The following is a 24,750-nucleotide window of genomic DNA, read 5'->3' as shown; positions in this document are numbered from 1 at the left end:
AACTTACTGCTAAGTCAGTTGACTCATGGCAAATGCTGTATTTTTCATGATCTCATTGCAAGGTCATTCATTAAATAGCTGTAGGTTTGAGCCAGGAGAGTCACCAAAAGAATTACTTAAGAAATTTCACTCAGACTTTTAGTTTCTTTCCTTTGTTATTGCCTTCAAACATATAGACTATTCGCTATACAAGAATAGAAGAAACCTGTTTCAATGTGTCAAATATTAGGGTTAATAAAACTTCATCTCAAATCTTTATTACTAAGCTATATGTTTTATCAGTGATGTAGGTTTTTCTTCTTTTAACTGTCAAATTTTCTACAATTCTTGTGGTTCTCTAAAATCTATGCTGGTTTATAGTTGAAATTTAAGTAAAACTGTGATGGCAATAAATGGGTTAAATTAATGTGTCCCTGCCCCTTCCCCTCAGTCCCAGAGTATTTTTATGTAAAGTTTTACAGGAAAACATTTTTTTAACCATGCAGGGCAGCTTTAGAAGAAGTAGAAGGAGATGTGACAGAACTGGAACTGAAACTTGACAAGGTAAGCTTTTTACTTCAAGAATGTCTGTTCTGAAAAATATAAAGATGTGTTTGGGTTTTGTTTTAAAGTTCATAGCTGGGAAGCGGCAGTGGCCGCAAACCGAGTGTTCTGCTCTCGCAGAGGGAATGGATCTGGGTTGAGTGCACAGCTGGGCCCTGGAGACCCAAGCTTGAGTAACAAGTAGCAAGAGCCAGTGTGAACTCACTTTCTCCCCCAGCTGAGGGTTTGGATTGTGCAATACCCTTCTGCCCCTATGGCCCCCTCGCACTCATGTGGCTCAGCCCCACAGTGGGAGCTGCATGCAAACTAATTCAGCTTTCATGTCAGTTAAAAGCTGGGAGTTGGCCACCCCTTCATTGAGAACTTAGGTTTTATGACAACTGCATACTGTGAGGACATGTGGATACTCTTTGTTTTAGAGATTTAAAGTCTATGCTTTCTGTCTTTGGTAGTCTGCTGCCCAGTCACAGTGGGATAGGTATATATATCCTTCACTTTCGTCTAGAGAATTTAACTACAGTAAAATTCATCCTGCTTTTTGTCATGCTTTGTGCATGTATATAAAAGGTTATATGTAAGCATCATTTCAGTGCCTTACAAGCCATTTATTTTGTTTCCTAACCAGCAGTACTTGGAGGCTTTTGTTCTTTCTTTGCTAGTATTTTGAGGGTGGCTGATTTTTGTTTTGCACTGGTAGAAAGTCTCCTTTCCGTAGAATTTTATGCTAAATGTTTAAAATTATTTTTTGCCTGTGTTTTAATGTGGTAGGCTGATGTCAGTTGTTCACCTCCTTAGCTACTTTTTGAACTTGAACTTTTGTTCCTGCAGCTGCAAGTTGGCTGCAGAAAGATAGAGACAAAGTCAGTGTCAAATGTAGTTTTAAGTCTGAAGACTTTTTGTTACTTCTTGTAATAATATTTCTAGCTTTTGTAGTTAATAATGTAAGCATTTGCTCTTTCCAAATAAATTTAAGATACTTAATTTTGATTTGGTGTGAGTTTTGGTGAAACTGATGGGTATAAGACTGTAGGGGTGATGAATCTGTTTTGGTAGATTAAATGATGTAAGTATTTAAAGGATCTGAAAAATCTATCCTGCGAGTTTGTGTTTTCCAGCAGTCTAAAAGGGTTATTTTTGGGGAAAAGAATTCTCAAATTCCTTAAGGGGCATTATCCAGGGCCTTGCCCCCAGCCTCTTGCAGGAGGCCAGTGCCAAATATACCATTCTATCATGGAAAAGCTCTAATTGTAGTATTATTCTTTGCCCTGAGACAATATCCTAGTACTCTTGAAAACAAAAACACCCAAACCCATTTGCTCCCCTGACAAGAAAGCAAGTACACAAGGTAAGTATTTAGTTTAATTGTAATGTGAAGTATAAGTGATCTAGTATAATACTTAAGTTGAAAGCCAAGCTTCTTGTGTGAGCTGAAGTAACTATGGCCTGAGGGTAATGATTTGTCTAGACTTGGTTGGTAACTTTTTCTGCTCAGTTATTCATACTAAATTTAGTTTTATTGTCCCACAATTGTGACTTTGGGCTACATTATCTGCATTTTTTTTTCCCCTCTGGAAGAAAGGATGCTGGGTTCAGGGTTGTGAACCATAAGCAAAAATGGAGGAGAAAAAGATCATGTTGGTAGTGATTTTTCTGTCCATTGTTCAAGCACCTTGGCCATTCATCAGAATGTGGGAGATGATGCTCAGATTTCTTCTTTTCCTAAGAGGATCCGAGTCAACACAAAAATTGCTGGGTAAATAAGGCAGGAAGGTCATGTGGGTGGTTTCCTTGCCTCAACATAGGAATAAGTACTTCTATGTTTTTCTTAATGAAAATTTGTCTAATATCCTTCAAAAATTCTTCAGAGATAAAGGTTCAATCTTCTGATTTTATTCTCAGTTTGGTTTAGGGTGGGGGAACTCAATTATAATATGCCTTCTTGTCCTGGTTTCGGCTGGGATAGAGTTAATTTTCTTCCTAGTAGCTGGTATAGTGCTGTGTTTTGGATTTAGCATGAGAACAGTGTTGATAACACACTGATGTTTTAGTTGTTGCTAAGTAGTGCTTACACTAGTCAAGGACTTTCCAGCTTCCCATGCTCTGCCAGGTGCACAAGAAGCTGGGACGGGGCACAGCCAGGACAGCTGACCCCAACTGGCCAAAGGGCTATTCCATACCATATGACGTCACGCTCAGTATATAAACTAGCGGAAAGCTGGCCAGGGGGCTGCTGCTTGGGAACCAGCTGGGCATCGGTAGGTGGGTGGTAAGCAATTGCATTGTGCATCACTTGTTTTGTATATTCTTTTATTGTTTGTTGTTGTTGTTGTTGTTGTTATTTTCCCCTCCTTTTCTGTCCTAATAAACTGTCTTTATCTCAACCCATGAATCTTACTTTTTTTTTTTCCCCTTGATTCTCTCCCCCATCCCACTGGGTGGGGGGAGTGAGCGAACAGCTGTGTGGTGTTTAGCTGCCTGCCAGGTTAAACCATGGCACTTCTCTCAAGAGAGCATCTTAGTGATCACACTAATCGTTCTTTTTTTCATGAATGGCCCAGTGCATAAATGGTTCAAAAAGTGGGAAAACATCCATCACAAGGTACTGTGACGGATGTTGTCTGTCATCAGTCTTCATATCAGACTCTGCCGTACCATGATAGCTAAGGTGCTGACCGAAGCAGTGAGCGGTAGGGATGGAAACCCATCAGAGAAAGACTAGTCTTGTATGAATGAAAACATGATTGATTTTCGCCTTCTCAGATGTAACCATCTCTCTTCAGTTGTGCTTTCTGCAGATAACCTTTTGCTTTCCTGTGCCTGTATTCTGAGTATCTCAAGATGAAACAACTGATGTGGGTTTCTCTTGGGATTTTTTTGGCTCAGAAACCACAAAACACTTATAATTTGCTTGGGTTTTAACCAGTTATGTTTTAGTTGCTGTGCTTTTTGCCCTCATACAGCCACCTCTCTTGAAATATGTGCAAAATCTCAGTTAACAATAAAACAAATAAAAAATAAATTATAAAGAGTAGTAACCTTCTCAATGGCTTATCAGTTGACCTAGAGTAGTATTTTTATAGCTATCACTATACAATAGAAAGCTTTTCATAGAATGTGAGGCTCTGTAAATTTAGAATTTAACTTTTGAAATCTTTGTTTCTCAGTCTTAACGAAGCTCAGCGTGTTTCATGTTTATATGGTGGTGTAAAAAAACAAAACAAAAAACTTGCACTTTGTCTTTTTTTCCTCTTTTTAGCTGGTGAAGCTTTGTATTGCAATGATTGATACTGGGAAAGCATTCTGTACAGCCAACAAACAGTTCATGAATGGAATTCGAGACCTTGCACAATATTCCTGCAAAGATGCATTGGTTGAGGTAAGTTCTTTAAGAGGTGAAAATGAAAGGAGAAAAGCATAGCTTAAAATGCATAGGGTAAAATATAACAGCAAGAGAAGTAGTTGAAGTTTATACTATTATTGGCCTTTTTGCTCCTTTTTCTTTGAGATGTCTTAAGAGTGAGCTTTTTTGACTGTGGTGCACTCCAAGTGCCTGTGCTGTTTAGTTTCAGCTTTAACCTGCAATGGCAAGGGTTTTCCAAATTCCAGAAAATATGTATTAGGTTAGGAATAGTCTTGGGAGGAGTGGAGAAAGTCAGATTGAGGTTGTGAACAGCTGCCCTGTTTACTTTGCTAAATAAAGGGGTTCTAGTCCCTTTAGTCTCTTTGAGATCCTAAGAGCTGGTTCTCTGCAACTAAATTCCCTGAGTTGATCTCTTGGGTCCTGAAACTGGCACACTCTCTAATACATAGAAATTTAAATTTTTAAATGTACAGAGCCCACTTTGATGGTGTAACCTCAGACTGATGTCTTGTTAGGCTAATTTGGAACACCTAGTATTTCCTGTCTATGTTACTTTGAAGTGAGGTATGAAATTGTGTAATATGCAGGTATAATTATGTGTGTATATACACATCTCTGTGTATATCATCTATATTTAATGCGTGTTATGTAATAGAACATCAATTGCATGTATGCATCTTCACACACTAGTTGAAATGGATAATGCTTGTGAACTTCAGTATAGTCTGTGTGCAACTGAAACTGTTGTTGTCTGGACATTTACTTGCTAGAAATGTAGTGTGATGGCAATCTAGTAAAACTTACATTATTTGATTCCAAGCAGGCTTTTGTTACACTTATTGTGTAAGCAATAAGCAATCATCCAAATATATTAGGGAACGTTGTTTTCTAACTGTGTTTGAGACATGGATTCTACAGCTTGATGTCGATGTTGTTGAGCATATCGGCTGTGAGGCACTAGTTCCTACAGTAAATGTGTGTGTACTGATGATTACAACATGTTAACCAGGTTTTTGGAGTTAATGTTTAATACTCTAAGTAGTGTAATATTAAATATTGTAAATTAATGTGCTAAATTATGTGAACTTGTCATAGTTTAAGCAACCTAATTTGAATTTTTCCTGCTTTGCTTCAGTTCAGTCCTTTATATATAGGTAGGTAGCAGTAACATTTTTGTTGCTTGTGGCTTTAATAGATTTACTTGATATTACCCCCATGTTTCTCCTTCTAGTGTAATGGTTTTAGTTTAATAATCATGCTAAGGAAAATCAATTCCCAAGTTCTTTACTGAAAAGCTGTAAACCTCTGAAATGTTGCTTTCGTGCTGTGTATTTGGTAGGGCTTAACGTAAACCACTTTGTTTTTCTCTTTACAGACCAGTTTGACAAAGTTCTCTGACACCTTACAGGAAATGATCAGTTATCACAGTGTAAGTATTTCTAGCTGAAACACGACACTGATAGCTTACCTCCAGTTATATTTGATAACAGAATAATGCTAAAGCTTTTCTTGGTGATAGTATTTGCAAAGTCATGGTTTAAGTGTTATTAAATACTTCTCATTTTATACTTGTAAATATTTTATTTATATTTTGTTTATAAAGTATTTATATCCCCTTTTCTGCAGATTTTTATCTCACTTTATTTTTGGTTTGGAATTTGTAAGCTTTACTAAAACCCAGTGCTGTAAGACAGAGTAAATATTGGATTGTTTCATCTTTTTTAATCGAACTGATGGGCAGCAGTGACAAACTATGAGCATATGTCTTTGTTGGACTGAAATAATGATTACCTTTTTGATATTTTCTACTTTTTTCCCCATCCTTTATAATGCACAAAATGAAGCACCTCTGATTTGTGTGTAGTTTTCTTTTTGGAAGTATGACAGATTTAGACAAGTGTAGAGGAAGGAGAAAATACTAGGATTTAAGACTAATAGTGATTTTTAGCATGTCAGACTTCATTAGAAAGCTCAGTTTTGCCTGGATTGAAAACAGATTTATTTTTTTCTCCTCTAAAGAGTTTAGTCTTATATCCTGAAAGCCGAAGAGATGTGTCTGTTCTTCTGTTTTCTTCCTCTTCCCTTGGCCCCTACTGCTTTTCTTTCATTTTCCAGCAAATTGCTGGAAAGCAACTGAAGTGTCTCCAAAGTGCTGAAAATATTCAGGGCGCTTAAAATTTTTTTTTATACCACTAGGAGTTTAAAATGTAATGAGATACAGAGAATGCAGTTCAAACAGCTTCAGCTCAAATTAAGTTTGTTAGCATTAACTTAGCTTCCTAAAACTGGCTTATTAGGCATTATTTTGAAAATGCATGCTTTTAGAAGGGAAGGGAAACAAAGGGAAGTAGGTTAATACTGTTGAGTTGGATTTCCTTTCCATTATATGAGGCATACATATCTACACCTAATATAATGAAAACTTGTAAATAGTGGAGTAAGTGGACAGTGATACTTTGGTAGAGAGAAGCTAGTGTAAAGGTTCAAAGCAGCAGTAGTGGGAGAAAGTGTTACTTTCATGTCAGTGATTTCTGCAGATTAGATTGAGCAGATGAATCCAGTTGGCTGTCCCTGTTTTACACTCTTCGTCACAGTTCTTGCTGCTGGTTACCCTGTTAACCATGTCTTTGCTATATGGTATGCTCTTTTTGACACATCTGACCTAGGTCCTACATTCTTGCTGCTGTTCTTGTTCTCCATGATTGTGGCTTGCAGTGCTTTGGTAAAATTTGGTACAGCACAATTCTCCCTTTAGGGCAGATTGAAGGCAGAAAGCAAAGAACAAGCCATATTAAAAGAAGATTTCTTTGCAGATCTAAGTAGGACCAGTCTGAGTTATGTTCTGCTTTTTTTTCCCTCCACTTCTTTGCTGTGCTGAAGCATAGTGAGTAGAACAGTGGCTTTTATCAAAAGGCACAAACATAAGTGAGGCATGTTATGGGGTTCTAATGTAGAGCTTTGCCAGACATGTTGTGGTCCTGTGTTGCTTTTTGTGAATCTGCTTAGTTCAGCAGGACTTACTAGTTCGGAGTGTTAGCTCTGTTGTTGACCAAGTTGTCAGGAGAGCCATCATGAGTGAGAAGTTAGAGGAAGAAAGAGGAGAGGCAGGCATCTTCCAGAGGAAGGAGGGAAGGGGTAGGAGATGGTCCCACTCAGATCTGGATGACTGTCAGCTTTCTCATATGAGGCTTTGCTACAAATAAGGCTAGGAACCAGACTAATGCAGCATCTTCACTGATTCAGCAGTGGGGGAGTAGCTTTGACAGCTTATGGCAAATAGCAGCTTCCTTAGACTTGGTTTGGAGTGTGTAAAAGGTAATGTATTGGAGAGATTGTAAATCTAGTCAGATCATGGTCTGGGCACTCTTTTCTGTTCTTTTAGGGGAAAAATGTGTATGTATTTTTCTACCTAACACTTCTTTCCTCTACGTTACTATAAGCAGAATTGGAAGTCTCATATTTCTGGCAGTCCACTAATCGGTTGAGTTCCCATCTGGTTATACTCTTCCTGTATTGATCTTGATTGGTGCAGTCCTCAGGCACTGGCAAGCTTAAATGTCAGCAGTGGGAGTAGTCCCAGCATGACTTCCAGCTTGTCACGAAGTTCTTTATCTATTCTAGTTTGTTTTTTCTGGTTTCCCAAAGTGGGAATACCAACAGGATCTTCAATGTGTTACTGTTAGGTATAGGACAATTCAGGTTGGAAGGGGCCTCAGGTTCAACTGCCTGCCTAAATCAGGGTCAGCTCTGAGGCTGGAGCAGGTTGCTTAGGATTTTATCCCATTTGGTCTTGAAAACCTCCAAAAATGGAGACTGGATGAAGGATATAGTACCACTGTTAATGGGTGACTTAAACTCAGTCATGTTTTCCTTCCTTCAGTGTTTCTAGAAAAGAGAAACAAACTGGTAAGGGTTCTGCTGTCAGTACTTGGCATTGCATGGCTTTTCATTCCCAAATTTTGTGAACAGGGAAACTAAGACTGAGAACGTGTAAAGAAAACATTGACCTGAAACTTTGAGTTCTTGACTTGCTTTTTCAATAAAATTATTTAACACTTAAGGATCTTTACCTTTTGGAAGAGATTCTGTTCAGTTCGGCCAACTACTACTTCCTTATATTCTTTCACCTCTTTATTTTTTTGTGATCGTGCCTTGTATATTTCCATAATGCAGAATGGGAGGTGTAGAGGAGTTGGGAATTAAGGCATCATTTGTGGTCTGCACAATAATAAGTGACAAAAGGATTTGTCCCATAGCCATTGACCTGTTCCATTCTGTCCTAAAACTCAGAGGGCAGATGTGAAGCTGAAAGAATGTGCATTTTCACTCCTCAGTTAGAATTTCTGGGGTCATAAGAGAAAATACAAGTTGTCTAACATTCAGGTATGCTTTGGCCTTGGAAACGTAACAAATTTCTCAAGCTTTACAGTTTGAATGAGTAGATTATACTCTGCCCCTCCCCCTACCCCCAGCCTCCCCAAATCATACAAAATTTGAGAAGCATGGCTTAGAACACTTAATCTTAGAAAAAGAAGCAACCATTCTTCTTAACAGTTCAACAGTGGCCGTTTTTTTACAAACATATTATGTAAAGGAGTTGGTACTAATTACTCATGTATGTTACACTTTCAGCATTAATTTCAGTCTGTGTTTTTTTGCCAGAAGTTAAGGGCATGTTCTTTCTATGGTTTCATTTGTCTTTTAGTTGTTGGTTAAAATGGGAAAGTCTCTGTAAGAATAAAAAAAATTGTTACTTGACATTCAAAGTTGTTTCTTCAAGGTAATATTCTTGACTGATTAATAATCATAATAAACATGTTCTATGAAAGTGGGCATGTTTTATATTTTCAGGATGAGAGAGTAAGATGCCAGGAGCTCTTGTCTTTCCTTATAACCACAGTCTTTAAGAAAAGACCAGCAAAAGGTGTTGGATTTCTGTTATTTTCCTTATTTTATTCCTTATTTATTTTTTTTATTTCAAAATTCCTTTGAAGGGTTTTATATTTTGTTACTAGAGACACATTGGTTTAATTCTCATCTAATTCTGCATAATAACCATGTGTATGTCTAAAATGAAAAGTTATGAATACCCCTAAGTTATTGACCTACATAATGCTTTTCTTTCAGATCCTGTTTGACCAAACCCAAAGATCAATTAAAGCACAGCTTCAGACTTTTGTTAAAGAGTAAGTTAATTTGCACTTCTAATGGGAAAATTATAGGTAAAATAGAATTTAAAAACATTTGATTTGAGTGGGTTGGTCGACTATCTTTCCTGAAAATTGCCAGGCATAAATTGAAAAGTGCATGTTAAAGCTTGTCAGAAATCACCCCAAATCAGTGAGGCCTTAGATCCAGCTGCAGAAATGTTGAAATAGTATGAATTACTGATCTTAATTACGTGTTGCCATTGTCTAAGCTTAGGGGAAAAAAGTGCTTACCAAAGCTTTTCCCCAGTAAGCCTGAGATGCACTTATTTAAATTTCAGTTGTGTCCTTTCCTCAGAAGACAGAGAAGCTTCTATCATACTTTGTATGATTTCCATTTGATCCAAGTGTTTACTGAAGAATATGAAACCAAAGAAACTAGCTGTAATAGTCACGAGCATGGTCTGTCTAGTGTATCTTTAAACACTTTTTTCATGCTTTGGAATTCATTTGTTATCCATTTTTTCTTAAGAGATATTAGGAAGTTTAAGGACGCAAAGAAACAGTTTGAAAAAGTTAGTGAAGAAAAAGAGAATGCTCTGGTAAAAAATGCCCAAGTTCAAAGAAATAAGCAACATGAAGTAGAGGAAGCAACCAATATTTTGACTGCAACACGGAAATGTTTTCGACACATAGCTCTGGATTATGTTCTTCAGGTAAGTGCAGCAATAAAAGTTATTTTTCAAAACCATCTGTTACATATAGTTAGAGATCTGTCCTTTAGAAGTTCTTATTGTAAGCTTCTCAGAAGCTGTGGAGATTCAGTGGAAAAGGAATAACTTTGTCTGCAAGTAATTTCTTTTTTAATGAAATCTGAGCAAAATTCATTTACTTGATGCATTCTTACTGCTTAATGCTTTGGTATTCAGTGCTGTTGCTGTAATGACACAGTTTAATTTTCAACTTGAACATTTGTTTTGAAAAAACAGTATTTGCCTGATACATAGCTAAATGTATTTTGTGAGTCGGCTATACTGTAGTTCCATATATATTTGAAGTAAAAACTGTAACCTAGGCTAGGAAATACACATTACCTGAATAATTCTGATATAGGATGTTGGCTACTACTACAATTTCAGCCTGCTTATCTAGAAACCTCAGAGTTTGGCTTTGTGCCATAGGGGAAATCAAGAACATAACTACTCTTTTGCTTTTTAATGCAGATCTCCTACAGAGTGTTGAGGTGTGTTCTTTGTCCTACTTCTTTTAATTCTGTGAAATAATAATAAACTTTCTGTCGATACTTAAAGTCACCTGTTTCATAGTTACCTACAACTACAGCAAAACCAGGATTATTGCAAATCAGATGGTATGAGGGGTTGGGGGCTCCTAAATAGTTCTGGGGTTCTCCTATGATCAAACACAGAACAACCCTTTACATTTATGTTAGTTTTATGTTAGACATTATCATCTTGACTTGTGACAGTCCAGTCAGTTATTTAAAGCTTAGTTAAGTGTTCTTTAAATTGCATGTATTGCCTGTAAAGTGAGGTGGAATTGATCTGATCAGCCAGGGGACGTGCACAGATATGTTGGTCAGCGGTCAATACTGAACTCCCGCCTTTTGAACACTAAGGACAAAGTTAATTTTGATGTTTAAAAAGTCATAAGAATTATGTACCACTTGATAATTTGTACGAACATCAAATAGTAGCGGTGGGGGGGAAGCTGGCAGTCGTTACTATAGGCCAGTTCCTTGTGTGTGCATTGAACTGCCTCCTCGTTTGCCTCCTGGAATTTGTATGTTCAAAGTATGAGCAGTTCCTGTGATAAAGTTGCATTTAATGTCACAGGGGAAAATTTCAGCATCTCTTAATGTGGGCAAAAATGATTTCAGCTTTAGGAACTCTTTCTGCTTGGGTGACTCTCTTCTGGAAAAGTGGCTTCACAACTATGGTCTCTTTGTAGCTATATTGGCTTTTTAAATTGGCTTTCAAAACCTTTGCTTTCTTTTCTTCTTTTTTTTTTTTTTTGCCTTGCAAGTTGAGGGTTTGTTCTATACAAACAAATCTTAATTATTTTTTGCTGCAGAAGGTTTTCCAAAATACTGACTATTTAAGTATAGAAGTACAGTCTGGTTTTGATTATAGCTTCAGTAAGTTTATTTCTTTTGCTGGAATTTTAAACTGACGTAGAGGTGTTAAATTACAAAATCATGCATGTTTCTGGTAAATGGGGCTTTTAAAGTAAAATCTGTAGTTCTAGATGACAACCTTAAAGATTAGGGGACAAAGAGGATAGAAGAACTAGGTGAGTGTGAAAAACCAGTTATTTTTTCTATATGATGTGAAATTCTTCAGGTTCTAGGGCAACACCATTGGTCAGTGACTTCAGCTAGCTTAAAAGTGCAAGTATACATGAAAAATTACTTATTGAAGCTATTATGATCTTGCTTGTTTCAGAGGCTGGGGCTATATCACAGTTTTGGGACACTTTAGACAATGTCAGTTCAAGGGGAAAAACAAATGTGCCCCCGTCCTTTCCTCTTCCCTGGCAGAAGACCACAGTGGTGCTGAGTGCAGCTTCTGTAGGAAGTTGGTGGGCTGGGTTAACTCATGCTATCAGAAAGGGTATTTGAAACACGGTGAATTCAATCTCTTGAAAATGGGTACCAATTTTCCGTGCTTGAAAGGTGTAGTATATTAGTTCTAGCTAGCATGTGATGTCTTATATTTTCCCTTCCCCCAATATAAGCAAGTTGTGACTATACCTGCAAAACTCTATCTTCACAAGCTTTTTCTGATTGCATCGCTTTAATATCATGACAAAACCAGAATGCATCTTCTAAGTGCTTTGTGAAGTCTGATACTGAGTTATGTTCTTCCAATGTTTTAAGCTTTGATATGATTATTTGGATATAACTTGAAGTTTACTTCTGTGCAGAAAATTTGCAAGTAGAATGAAATAAGTTGCTTGCTTGTTTTGTTTTTTTTTTTCTAGATCAATGTTCTTCAGTCTAAAAGGAGAGCAGAAATCTTAAAATCAGTAAGATATACTTTTTTGTATAGAAAATATTTAGATACATCTGAAATTAAAAATGTGACTGCAAAGCAGTATATTAAAAATTTAGTCCTTTTACCCATCAAAACATTGCCAGTACATTTGGCACCTTGGTGACAGTCAGTTTGGCCTTTACCATAACTGGGCATAGATGCTTAACTGTTTTTGGCAATCCTTTTGGTTCAGATTTGAACACTTCAAGGTTTTCACTGCTGTTGACTCTTTGGTATGTGTTTCATGGTTAAAATCAAACTTTGTCTGCCAAGAATTCTGCTGTTTAGGTCTGCTATATTCATTTATAAACAACAAGTACTACTTATAATCTATTCTAAGATGGATTCAGATCTTTCTACAAAAATGGTATTTTTTTATGTAAGTAGCATATTGTAATAGCAAATATACAACATGCTTTAGTATGGTATCTGCTAAATTAATATACAGCTATATCTGCACGCTAGTTTTCTTCTGATTGTATTGCCTTTTCTGCTTCATATTTTCTCTGTAAAAAGTTTACTGAGGTAGAGACTGCCAAATTAAATGGTGCTTTTTTTTTTTTTCAAAGGTCTAAAGTTGCACTCCCATAATTTTCTTAATTCCTTTAAATAGCGCAAACTTTAGTTGGATCACAGCTTTATAGCTGCTTGCCATTCTGCTCTGCATCTTCCCAGAATGTTTTCTTTTTAAGACTGGACAGTCTTCTCAGCTGTGTTCATAAAGGTTATAGTTTTAGATCATTAGTATATTCTGTAGTCCCTCTCTAATTTACATGTCCTAGTTAAACAGGAGATAACAGTTTCAGGTGACATGAATTAGAAGTAATTTTCTGCCCTTAAGTAGATTTGTTTTGTCTTGTTAATGGGATTAATACTATTAACCAATTTCTGAGATTTTTGGCTGGGTTCTTTGCCTTTACCTTGCATGTTTATTTACAACATTGGAAACTCTGAGATATTGATGTAAAATTGCCAGACACAAGAGAGCAGAAATTAGCCCTGGAATTGTATTTTAAGTTTGTTAATGTGGATTAGTTAAGTTATCTATTTATGTGATATCTGATAAATATTTATCCTTTAAAAAAATATACTTTTTTTTCCTTCTAGATGTTATCATTTATGTATGCCCACCTGGCTTTTTTCCATCAAGGATATGATCTTTTTAGTGAACTTGAGCCCTACATGAAAGATCTTGGTGCACAGGTAACAAATTACTTTAAAAATTCATAACTATATGCTGGAGTGGATGAAAACTTGATATACACATACATATCGGGTATATAACATTTTTATTCAACAAAAAGGGAACTGTAGTGTGATAAAGGCAAAGCATAAAAATACACTGTAAGCAGTTTGAATGAAAATAGTTAGAAACTGAAGGCTGTCTGTTTACTAAAATTAATACTACCTTTAGGATTTACATACTTAAACATAGCCATGTAGTGCCATTTGAGGTACTCTGTGGTATTCAGGACAGTGGATTATTTTGTTTTAAAATTCTTTTGTATATGACCCATGTTATAAATATATTTAACAATAAAAAGTAGATTAGTTTTTTTCCTTCTACTTGTATACATTATTTACTGTATAAATTATGCAGTGTGCCAAAAACATTATTGATGTTAGCAACTTAGACCATAAAACAGAAGTCTGATTTTAATAAGTAGTGCAAAACAGAATTCATACACAATCCTTCTTGCCCAGTTTTGTTGTTTAAGTTTAAGAGCACACAATTGCAACTTCAGGGTTTTCAGTGAGGGACTCATGAAAAGGTTAGATGGACCACAGCCAACTGCACACATTGAAAATGGTTATGCAAAGTAGATTAAGAACATACAATATTCATCTGAAGATCTGTCTGTGGTGCAGGAAGAAGACTCCGCAGTGTCTTGACTTGTTTTCAGTGCAAGTTGAATGGGCCTGGAAATACTTGTACAACACCTTTTTTTTTTTTTCCCTCACTTCTATCCGAGGACTTGCAACAACTGAACTGATGCAAAACCCTCTGTTGCCACTTCTCAACCTGATCCATGAAACAAAGCCAACCCAAATTCTAAGTGTCTATCCAGATAAAAAAGCAAATAAACGACAGCAAACATTTATTTGCATTCGTCTCAAGTAGACGTGTCATTGAATGTCTAAGAAATGACATTGTTCTGAGCTGATTATTCCTGCCACAGTGCTGTTGTCATCTGTGCCCCTCAACCTGCTTCTGTGTCTGTGCAGTGAAGCAGATTGGGAACTGTAGAAAATAAGTCCAACAATCAAATGTATAAATAGTTATTTTTCTGCTAGGCTAGTCCCCAGTCAGATTACTGTGGGTCTTAATTACTTGTACAAACACACGTCAGGGAAATGTGTACTTGTGTGTGTGCATGCGTGTGGCGAGCAAGTGATGGAGCTGAGACAGGCTGTTTGAGCTGGCACTGCCATCAACAAGGGAAGTTTCTGTACAGCTACACCCCTCCATATTTGGTGTAATAGTGGCACTTGAAAGGTTCAGGTGCACATGACTCTGTCCTTAGTTGTGCCTTTTATTCTTTCACATCCTTCCATTCTGGGTTGTAACTGTGTTGAACTGGAGTATTTTGATAGTATAGAATGTGTGTCCTGTACCCCTGCAGAAGAGGGGGTGGGGAAAGGAGGCAAAAACTATGGAGCTGGTAGTGGTTTATGCTACCAGCTATGCTTTCATTTCATTGAGGTTAATTGAGCAAGGAACACAAGGTTATTTTTGAATGGCTGGTCATCCTTTTGCTTGATCTGGTAAGGAGCATTGTGTAGCATTCATTTTGGTTCTGGTATCATAGCAACTGAAGGAGTTAAATTTAGAAAATCTGAAGCTGAGAATGTTTAAAATATATTGCAGTTGGAGCAAAGATAGACTGAAGACCCTAAAGTTGTACAACCTGCTGAATTATTCTTTTGTGTCAGACCTTGGCATTTAAGTAATGGATATTTTTCATGACAGAAGCAGACTTGTAAATAGCTTATGAAAGTTTAACAGTTAATGGCTTTGCAGTATGTATTGGTTGAAGCTTCTACCTTTAACAGGTCAGAGAGAAGGTATGTTGTGACATAAAACAAGGATTTGCTAGATTTTTCTGAAAATACTGTCAGAGTCTTTCTGTTGGTGAGTTTCCATTCCCAGGTAAATTTTGTGTGTGGTCTTGATTACAAGGTTTAACAACACCTGAAGTATTAAAATTGAAGTGATCTTAAATAGCATAGTTATAACTTTTAATTCTTTTGTTTTGCATTTTCAAAATAACTGCTTTACATGACGGGATAGGATTGAGCAATTTTGCTTTCTGGATATTTTAGGTCAGGGTAGGATTGTGAATCAGATCATTGTAGGGGAATCTTTAATGGCACACAAATATGATATAAGCTTTTGCATGGAAATCATGGTATTCGGCACTTTTCATGTGAAATGTGGTATTAGTTTAAATTTGAATTTTTATTCTGAGATGACTATTCAGAAAGCTAAACACTTTAGTCTTAGTTCTCTACAGAATGCCATGTATAGCACTATACGTTTATAAAAATACATTTACCAGTAAATGCAGTATTTTGAAAAAACTAATTTTTTGACTACCCAGTAGTGGTATAATGACTGGGATTTTGGTAGTTTAGTTGTGTGATTGGCCACAGCTCTTGATAGTTGTATGCTGTTGGTCTTTTTTGTTTAAGACAGTTGATGTGCTGCTCACTTCAGTGAAAAGAAGAAATTTTGGTCTGAGCTTGGAAAGAGGAATGATGCAATGCTGTCTTGATAGTAAAAAAAAGTAAATTATTAAGTGAGCTGCTGTTAAGAACTTTGTTTTGGCACTTAACGGTGTGGTAAATGTATCCTCAACACTTGTATTTAAGATAAATCAGAGGTAATTGCCCTAATCTGAACATGGCTACCTTCTGTTTCACCTAGCAGAGTAGGACGAAGAATTTCTCGGGGGCCATGTGCAGATTCCTGAATCTGAGGTTTTAGCAAGAAACTTGATTCCTATAAAGCCTTCAATAGGCCTTGGACAAGTTCTTATCTTTATCAAAAAAGAATGGGTTTCCCAGGGTTCTTGGTGCAAAACAGTCTTTGAGCACAGTGGCAGTGCAGTCTCTGTTTTAGAGGCTCTTCTATCATTTTTAAGTCGTATAGCTACATAAATATGACATCTGGACACTTCAGTCTTTAACATGTTCATGTTCACAAATACCTGTAAGGTGTGAAAGTGCTGGTATAGCCATTTGAGCCAGAGAAGAAGCCAGGGAGAGAAGAGTTGAGAAAAGTAACAGAGTATGGAAAAAACCCAAACCAAAACCAGCCAAACAAAAAAGCAACAAAACCCCAAACTTGCTAACTTGCTCTCTTAAAGGATATCTTAAATGTCCTGCCTCTTTTTTCCTTCTGGTTTTAAAAGGAAAAAGTTTATATGGTAGTGCTATAGACATGCTTGCAGCAAGTTTTTGATCGTGTCTTTTTTTATTATCACAGACTTTGTAAGGATGCTAACTTAAATGCTCTCCATTGTGACAGTCTCTCTTCTTTGCAAAATGATATTGTTGTTGTTTCTGAAACTAGAAACAGTTTGAATGGTTCTACCTAAGATTTCAAGGAATCTTGCTCAAATACTGCTAGTGACCTTATCAAAACTATCAACACAAAAACCTGGTTGAGGCAGTTCCCCCGCTTTGTGGAGGGGAAAAATCACTAGCATTTGCTCCTTCTAGTTTTTGCTGCTAATGCCAGTGCTGCTGCATAGGCCAGTCAGCCAGCAAGAGCAGCTAAAGCATGAGTCATTCTCTTCAGAGACTGAGCACCAATGCGGTATAGAGTCGCATATGCTTGGCACCATGCTGTTCTTTGAAACATTTCTTCTAAGGCTTACAAGAAATGTACACCTTTTGTAGAGGTTAATTCAGGATGGTAGTGCAGTGCTTTAAACGAGGCTTCAGTGGTTATTCAAGGTAAACACTTTGTGACCAGAGAAATAATTATACTATGCAAATAAAACAGAAGTCATGCAATGTCTAGACATAATGTGTTCTTTTTTGTCAGTGTTATGAAATCTAGTGAGCCAAATTTCTCTTGATATCTAAAGATCCAATTTTCTGTTTCTCTTTACAGCTGGATCAGTTGGCTGTAGATGCTGCAAAGGAGAAGAGAGATATGGAGCAAAAGCACTCCACTATTCAACAAAAGGTACTTGAGAGAATGTAAAAGGCAGACTGCACACACATTTTTTGTATCTCTGGCATGTCTCCCCAGCAGTGCATCTCTGCATCAGAACTGTGAGGAATGGTATCTTTAGTGCAGACAAAGTTACACATCGTTAAGCGTAGGGTTGGATTGCAGATATTCATTTTGTATTACAGAACAGACTATTATGTTTAGTTTTGACTGAAACATAAATAGAACAGTAGAATTTATTTGAATGCTGGGACTCTAACATTTCATTAGAACTCTTAATTCCGATTACATCTTGGATTCAATATAGTTGTAAAAGTTGCTATCTTTCCTTCCTGCGTATCTGTAGAAGAAGTGTATAGGCTGCACAGTCCTACAGTCATATGTATCACTTTCATTCTGGACTGTACCAAATATGAGTGCAGCACTTTGAGGTAGAGTGTGGCAGCTGCTATTGCATATGAAGAGCAAAAGTAAACTTTTGTAAAGGCTGTCTAATGTATGGTGTTCGACTGTACACAAATATGAACATGATAACATTAAATTGCTGTTTTGGGAAGATTTGTATGTGCAATAATTCTTAATTTTGCTTGTGAGAAAAATGTAGATAATTTCATGTTGTGGGGGGAATGACTTCTGTTGTTTGGATGTTTCAGAAGCTCTAGATCAGTATTGGTTTTGCAGGTATAATGCTAGAAGTTAAAAATATTTCCACTGAACTCTCCGATAGTGAGCTAATACTGCAGGTACTTTTGAAAGGGATTAGATACCAGTTTAAGGTAATGCAACACTTCTTACTCTTGTTCAAATACATTCTGTATCTGTTCAGGTGGCATAGATTAAAAAAAAAAAGCCTAATGTAAATGAAATCCGATGAGTAAATAAACTCAGGAATGAAAACATGCTAAGATTATAATTTAAGTAGCCTTAGTAGGAGTCAATATTAAAACTAACTGGAAAACGTAACATTTTTGGTTGCTGAAAATGGTTTTGTTACTTCATACCATCGTTCCTGCAGGAGTTGGTGGGAAGCATTAGGATTGCTGTAACTGAAATTGAGCAGACACAATGATGCGTTTTAGGGCAGTGCTGATGTGCAGTGTTTGGAGGCAGACAGGAGATAACTACAGGCAAGGAAGGGGAAGAGGGGAAATGGGAAAGAGATGGAACTCGAGAATTAATGTTGATGTTCAAATTTTAATTTGTTTGGGCTCAATAGGCCTAGTTTCAGGAGCGGGCAGTAGTTGAGGGTTTTACTGTTAGAGAACAGCAGTGCTTGGTGAAGGATGTAAGCTATGGGCAATTATCTTTTAATTGGCCATAGAAATAATAACTTGTTACTGTGAATTATGGTCATTGCTGTTGCCAGTGGTGTTTACAGTCTTTGTTTTTTCTTCAAATGCTGCTTAAGGCTGCTTTACAGGTAAACTATTTCTAATAGTATCGATGGTTATTGAAACTTTTAAGCTTAATGAAACTTGATAAGCTATATTTGTGTGTAATATAAATATTCTTGATTTCTAGTACAAAAGGCAATCATAATGAGGTTATTTATATATTGTTCCTTATTTTATTAAATGACAATTTTACGCTGTCTCTAAAATATAATCAGGGCAGTCAGATTGTGTTGTATGTTGTCCTCTAAGTTCTGTGTTTCAGGTTGTGTATGTTGTCTCCTGTCCTTATCAGTGAAGTCATTGATGCATTTTTGTAATGATAATGCCTAGATTAATGCATCTAGGCTTTGGAGGGCATGCTTTATTGGAGATGCCTCTTATAGCTTGTCAAATAATTTTCTTGGTTTCTTACTCAAATCATGTTGTCTGTCTGTTTTTTGTCTCCTCCTACTTGCTTTTCCCAACCTTCCCACCAAGTTTTCTTCCAGCTCATCAGGATTTCAGAATCTTGAACTGCATTAGACCTTGGATCTTGTTCTTTATATATTATTATTTGTCATCTGGTCAACGTGCCCAGGATGGCAACCTTGTTCTCTGTTCTTTTCTCATGGCTTGTCATGTTGCTTTCCACTAGGCTGCCTCTTAGGCATATATTCCCAAATCTTCCAGTGCCAAATCCTTCCATGTTTTATAACTACTGAAACTTCTGCTTCTTGTGTTGAATATTCCATGAGGTATATATGCATTTAATATACTGAAGTTTTAATCTAATGCTTCAGAACGATGCCTTTTCTTCATTGTGTGGATAAAGAACAGTTCCTTTTCTGAAATGTATAGGTAAGTGCACATGTGCACACACCTACCCACCCCCTACCTGTGTTTGCATATATGTGCATATGCATGCAGAATAATTGCACTAATTAAATAACTCATCTCACTTTTCTTTACAATCATCATCCTATTTAATTAGGCTGTTGTCTGAGAGGCTGATACAAAAGTCATGGAAGGGCTTGGTCACCACTATAGTTTGATTTCTATTTTAAGAGAACTGATGTCTGGTTTTTTTTTTTTCTTTGTTTTAACTTTTGTGTTCTATTTACTCAGCAAATACGCAGGAAATAATTTTTTTTTTTTTTTAGTGTAAGAGATTTTTTTCCATATTAATCTGGAGCAACACATACTATGAATTAATCTGGAAATGTCAAGATCACTTTGGGAACTTTTTGCAATATATTTTTATAGGGAAAGATTCATATCAAAAGAGTGGTTTCACAGTGTCAGTATCACTTAAGATTTATAGCTCTTTTGTTTTCTGCGCAGTTTGCAGTCTGTTGTTATAGTAACATGTTGAATTAAGAAATAATTTAAAAATTGGTTGGATCTGTAAACAGCATTATGGGTTTTTGGTTTTGTGACAGAGCTAGTATTTTGTTCTAAAATGAGGGAAATGATACAGGAAAAATATTTGCATTGAACTTCAAATAGTTTTTGTTGTATTTGAATCCCTTTTTCATTTAAAAAAAAAAAATCTGCATCCGAAGAACTGCTCAGGAAACAGCTGGAGTGTGAATGATTTGAAAATTTTTAACATCTTGAGTAAACAAGGTGATAGGAAACCAGATGCTCCCACAGTCATAAAGCAGGCATAAACCAGAGCTGCTGTTGAGAAGTAATGCAAACTAATTCCTGTCTCAAAAAACAAAGATGTGCCAGTATTTCAAGTGACTTATATGCTCGATGACTATCTTGCCTTCTTTCACTTTATCTTGGACTGTAAACCTTGTTACTCGTTGTGTCTGTTGTTGTTTTAAGCCCTTCCTCAAGGGACTTTCAACTTACACATGACAAAAATCTGTCGATGGGATGGGAATGGAAGCAACTTTCTAAATGGGGGGGGTGTGCACAGTTCTTGTCTTCTGTTTAGTATATGCTGGAGTAACTTTTCAGATTAGTGTTTTCTTTTGTACTTATGCTCCCCCATTTACTGCCTTTTAAAAAACTTTAAAAATTCTGCTTCTCTAAACTAAAAAAACATATTAAATACACATGCAATGTTAAAATGCTGATACAGTCCCTAAGATTTACTGGTTAAATGGCTTGAATAGCTTTCATCACCTGCTAGCAATCTTCATATTGAAAGTAAATCAAAAACTCTGCTGCTGAAAAATATGGGGGTTTATGTTTTGGTAACAAGATTATTTGTAGAGAAACAGAACACCTGCAAGCTATGAAGTGAATCCAGTATGTGTGATGAATTGATAAGTTCATATGTCAATGCATTCACTGAAACACTGTCAAGAATAGCAAGTATTCTGTGATCCACCAGATTAGTATTAACTGTGGAAATGAAAGTTGTTTTTCCATTGCCAGCTGGTTTGCTATCCCTCATGGACATTTAAAGAAAAAGAAAAAAAAAAAGGCATGAAAGCACGCTGTACGCTTCACTTATATAACCCACTTCTACATGTTTCTCTTCCAGTGGCTGGCCAACCTTGAAAAATCTATATCAGAATAGAAGCCATAGGTGTTCCTTCCTTCAAATCTGAATGAAATGTGTGATATAGCACTTATGTAACTTATAATACTGGCTTAACTTTCTTAGTTCTGATTAGGTGAAATGTACTTTAGTCCTAACTGACACCTTATTAGTAAATAAGTGATGTTTAAAATTCAGTCTTCATCAGCTGCATGTTTGCTTAAGGAATACAAAATTCTGAATCACGTAAAGTGACTGGGTTTATTAACATGTGATTCTCTTATGCAGGACACTGGAAAGAGATGGATGTATTTCTCTCCACCCCTGATTATTTTTCGTGATTCACTAAACTTTTCCATGAGCCAAGATAAAAATAAACTATAATGTGACTGCTTTTCTCCTTTAATTATAAAATTTAGCAGAGACTGTAAGATCAGACAGGGCTTATCTAGTTCCTTTTTCTACTTTCATCCTTTTAACTGAAATCAAGTGTGGTTTTTTTGTTTGTTCATCTTTTTCCTCACCACAACTTTATCAATGAAGTTTTATGGATAAAGCATATGGAAGGTTTACTCCCTCACCCCCCAGTTGGTAGTCTGCTATGTATAGTTAGGAAAATATTAAACATTTGTCTGTATACTCTTGTGTCTTGATCTACTCCACAAAGGTGGAAGTCAATCAGGGAAGCCATTAAAAATGACACTATAAATGCACTTCATGAGGAAGGCTCAGTATTTTAGACAATTTGGACTGAGAGTGCAGCATGGTAAATGATCCAAAGGAGTTTTCCTGTCATGCTTGTATGTCTTCAAAGCATAAATCTGGATTCATTGGAAAAGACAGTTGCGTTTTCTACAGCAGTTCTCCAAACCTGGAGGAAAATGTGATTACGCATTAGTTTGAACAGAAAAGACTGAGGGAATGTATGTTGTCTTTCACTAGACAAGGAGTTGCAGGCATCACTGAGGCAGGAAGATGCAAATCTTTAGCAGGTTTCATTATGTTTGGGAGCTGGTAAGTTAGAGTAATTTATCAGTTTCTTGGGGAGTGGGGTAATGTGACTTCAGCATGTCTAAGTCTGTGCTCATAGGGGTTTTCTCTTTTTTTTTTTTGAGGGGATAAGAAAACAAAGGACTTTTAACACTTTGAGAATGTTTGTGTATGTCATAAGTTGTGAAATACTAAGTTAAAATTGTACTGTGGTATTGGCTGTTTGTGCTTACAGGAAGTCTTTAATGTTCAGCATGTTCTGAGCTAGAAAACAGGCAGAAAATCAAAATTATTAAATGCTGAATAATAAATGCACAAATTCGTGATTTTTGAGAAGCTTTTATTTGCAACCTGTGTCGTTATTAAGATCAGTATATGCTAGTGATAGGATAGTTCCGTTTTCTTTTGGAACTCTTACTTTTGCACTGATCTTCTGCCAGTAAATCAATAAAAATCTAGATTTAACATTTCAAATTTAGTTAATATGTTCAGATTGGTAATAGCTGAAAACACTGTGGGTAACTTTATGGAATTTGGTTCTGGGCTGGCCTGGGAGTGTAAAGGGCCCATTTTGGTTTGTAACCACTTCACTGTCTTGTTTAATTGATCCAACCCAAGGTTAAACCATCTGCATGTATAAGAGTAAACATCATGTGTAGCAGAAAAGTTGTGTGCAGACTGGAATATTACATAGGGCTAATGGTATTGGTTTTGAAGCTGTTTTTTTTTTTTGGTATAGCCTCTTTTTCCACATGCATAGGCAAATTCCTAAGGAGCAAAGTACAAAACAGAGATTTAAAGACATACTTTTCACACCAAGCTGATGTTTGGAATTTACAAAAAGTACCTGCTTGAGGGTATGGCAGAGTGACATTATGAAATATCCTGGATCTTCAGTATTTGACCTGTTTGTTTGTTTTTTTTTTTCCTGAAACTTAATTTTTAGTGATGTGTCTCTTCTGCCTGAGTTAAGGGGAAGAACCCATATGCTGCTGGTCTACTTCAAAGATATATTTTACTAAGACTGAAATGAAATAATAGCATGTATATTATTTTGATCTCTGGACATAGCTTATGATTAGTGATGTCATTCCATGTGTGGTTTTTTTGTGCACCCCCTAGTAGCTGTTAGCCTCCCACTCACTGAATACCTGAGCTCTGTAGCTCCCTGGGAAGAGTCCATGCTGTTTCAGATGAGATATAAAAGCAAATAATCACCACATGTATTACTACTTAGTCTACTCTACCTTTGCTGGAGATGTGAAGCAGTTAACCCTTCTAAAACTTGTAAAGCTGTTATTATCTGTTATTATTTGTTATTAGATTGATTGACATGTATATTCCGTTGTCCTACTTCTAGCTTCATATTCTTATTAAAGATCATAAAGAAAAAAATTACTGCTAAGTTCTTGTCATCATTGCCAGCACCCTGACCACTTTAATTGAGAGATAACTGATAGCATCATCTTTATGTGGTTACTTGTCTTCTAAGTTCTGATCTGGCTCACTTGTCTAGATGACAGAGCTGAAGAAAATACTAAAGCACAGCTGGCTCTATACAGTTGTCTGCAACAGGCTGCAATTGCTTTTCAGTTTTGACTCCTAACTCCCATTGCCCCTTTTCCTTACTACCTTACTCTCCCCTTTCTTTGGAATAAATGTGAGACCATTTGAGCAGACAGTAGAAGCATCAGATGCTCTGTCAGTAATGTTTGCCCTCTACTTGGCCATAGCGGTCACCAATACCTGAGCAAGAAATTCCCCTTGTGTGCAGGTAAAGTAAAAATCTTCAGCATTCTGATCTCCTAAAAATACTTTTTAAAAAAATTTGTCAGGGCTGAGTGTCATGGCTTGACTAATAAGTGTTGCAAGCAAAATGTTATTCCTAAATGTTTACTCTTTTTGACATTAATACTGCCTATATTTAAAGTTTCATTTGAAACTGCAATGCCTTTTTCTTGTCTTGTTCCTTTGTACTAGGATTATTCCAGTGATGATACTAAACTAGAATACAATGTAGATGCAGCCAATGGTATTGTTATGGAAGGTTATCTATTTAAGCGAGCCAGCAATGCCTTCAAGACTTGGAACAGGTAATTATTCAGAACCTCTATTTACTAGCTTATTAAGATACCGCTTATTAAGCTAAATTCTGGTCTGACTTTATAACCTATGCAACTCACTGATTCCACAGTTTTGACAGACAACTTGGATGACTCTGTTAATTAATGCAGAGATGACACTTCAAAGCCATTTTTCCTTATTTTCTGTCCTAGTTGTTTGCAAGCCTTTTTCTAAGAGTGTATCTTAGTCTGGAGAAGTCCTATGTATGGAAAGCTTGTGCGCAGTCCAGCTCTGTAATTGCATTTTGGCCTTACTTTCGGGTTGAAATAGAGCAATCCTTATGACTGTAAGCTATGTGAATGTGTATGCTGGGAAAATAGCTGTTAGAGGACAAAGTAAAATGGAAGTTGTACAGCCTTTGGAAGCAGGGAAACACAGTGAAGGACTCAAGTTATTTTTTCTGAAAGGTAAACATGTAATTGTTGTCCTTTACAATTCCTGTCCTGTGCAGTGACTTCTGCTTAGTAGTTTTGATGG

General features: G+C 36.5%; 1 protein-coding gene across 3 annotated transcripts in view; it reads left to right on the top strand.

The window, feature by feature from the left end:
- The window catches only part of ACAP2 (ArfGAP with coiled-coil, ankyrin repeat and PH domains 2), a 68,084-nt gene that overhangs the window by 20,041 nt on the left and 23,293 nt on the right, over window positions 1-24,750 (top strand). For all 3 annotated transcript variants that reach the window (XM_075507179.1, XM_075507178.1, XM_075507177.1), the window contains exons 2-10: window positions 486-543; window positions 3,800-3,919; window positions 5,280-5,333; window positions 9,032-9,090; window positions 9,584-9,767; window positions 12,052-12,096; window positions 13,212-13,307; window positions 17,227-17,301; window positions 24,130-24,242. In XM_075507179.1, coding sequence (XP_075363294.1) covers window positions 486-543; window positions 3,800-3,919; window positions 5,280-5,333; window positions 9,032-9,090; window positions 9,584-9,767; window positions 12,052-12,096; window positions 13,212-13,307; window positions 17,227-17,301; window positions 24,130-24,242 — 804 coding nt within the window. The remainder of the gene's footprint in view (window positions 1-485; window positions 544-3,799; window positions 3,920-5,279; window positions 5,334-9,031; window positions 9,091-9,583; window positions 9,768-12,051; window positions 12,097-13,211; window positions 13,308-17,226; window positions 17,302-24,129; window positions 24,243-24,750) is intronic.

Source organism: Mycteria americana, chromosome 7, assembly GCF_035582795.1.
Source record: "Mycteria americana isolate JAX WOST 10 ecotype Jacksonville Zoo and Gardens chromosome 7, USCA_MyAme_1.0, whole genome shotgun sequence".
Lineage (NCBI taxonomy): Eukaryota > Metazoa > Chordata > Aves > Ciconiiformes > Ciconiidae > Mycteria > Mycteria americana.
This window is presented reverse-complemented; position numbering and strand designations above follow the sequence as displayed.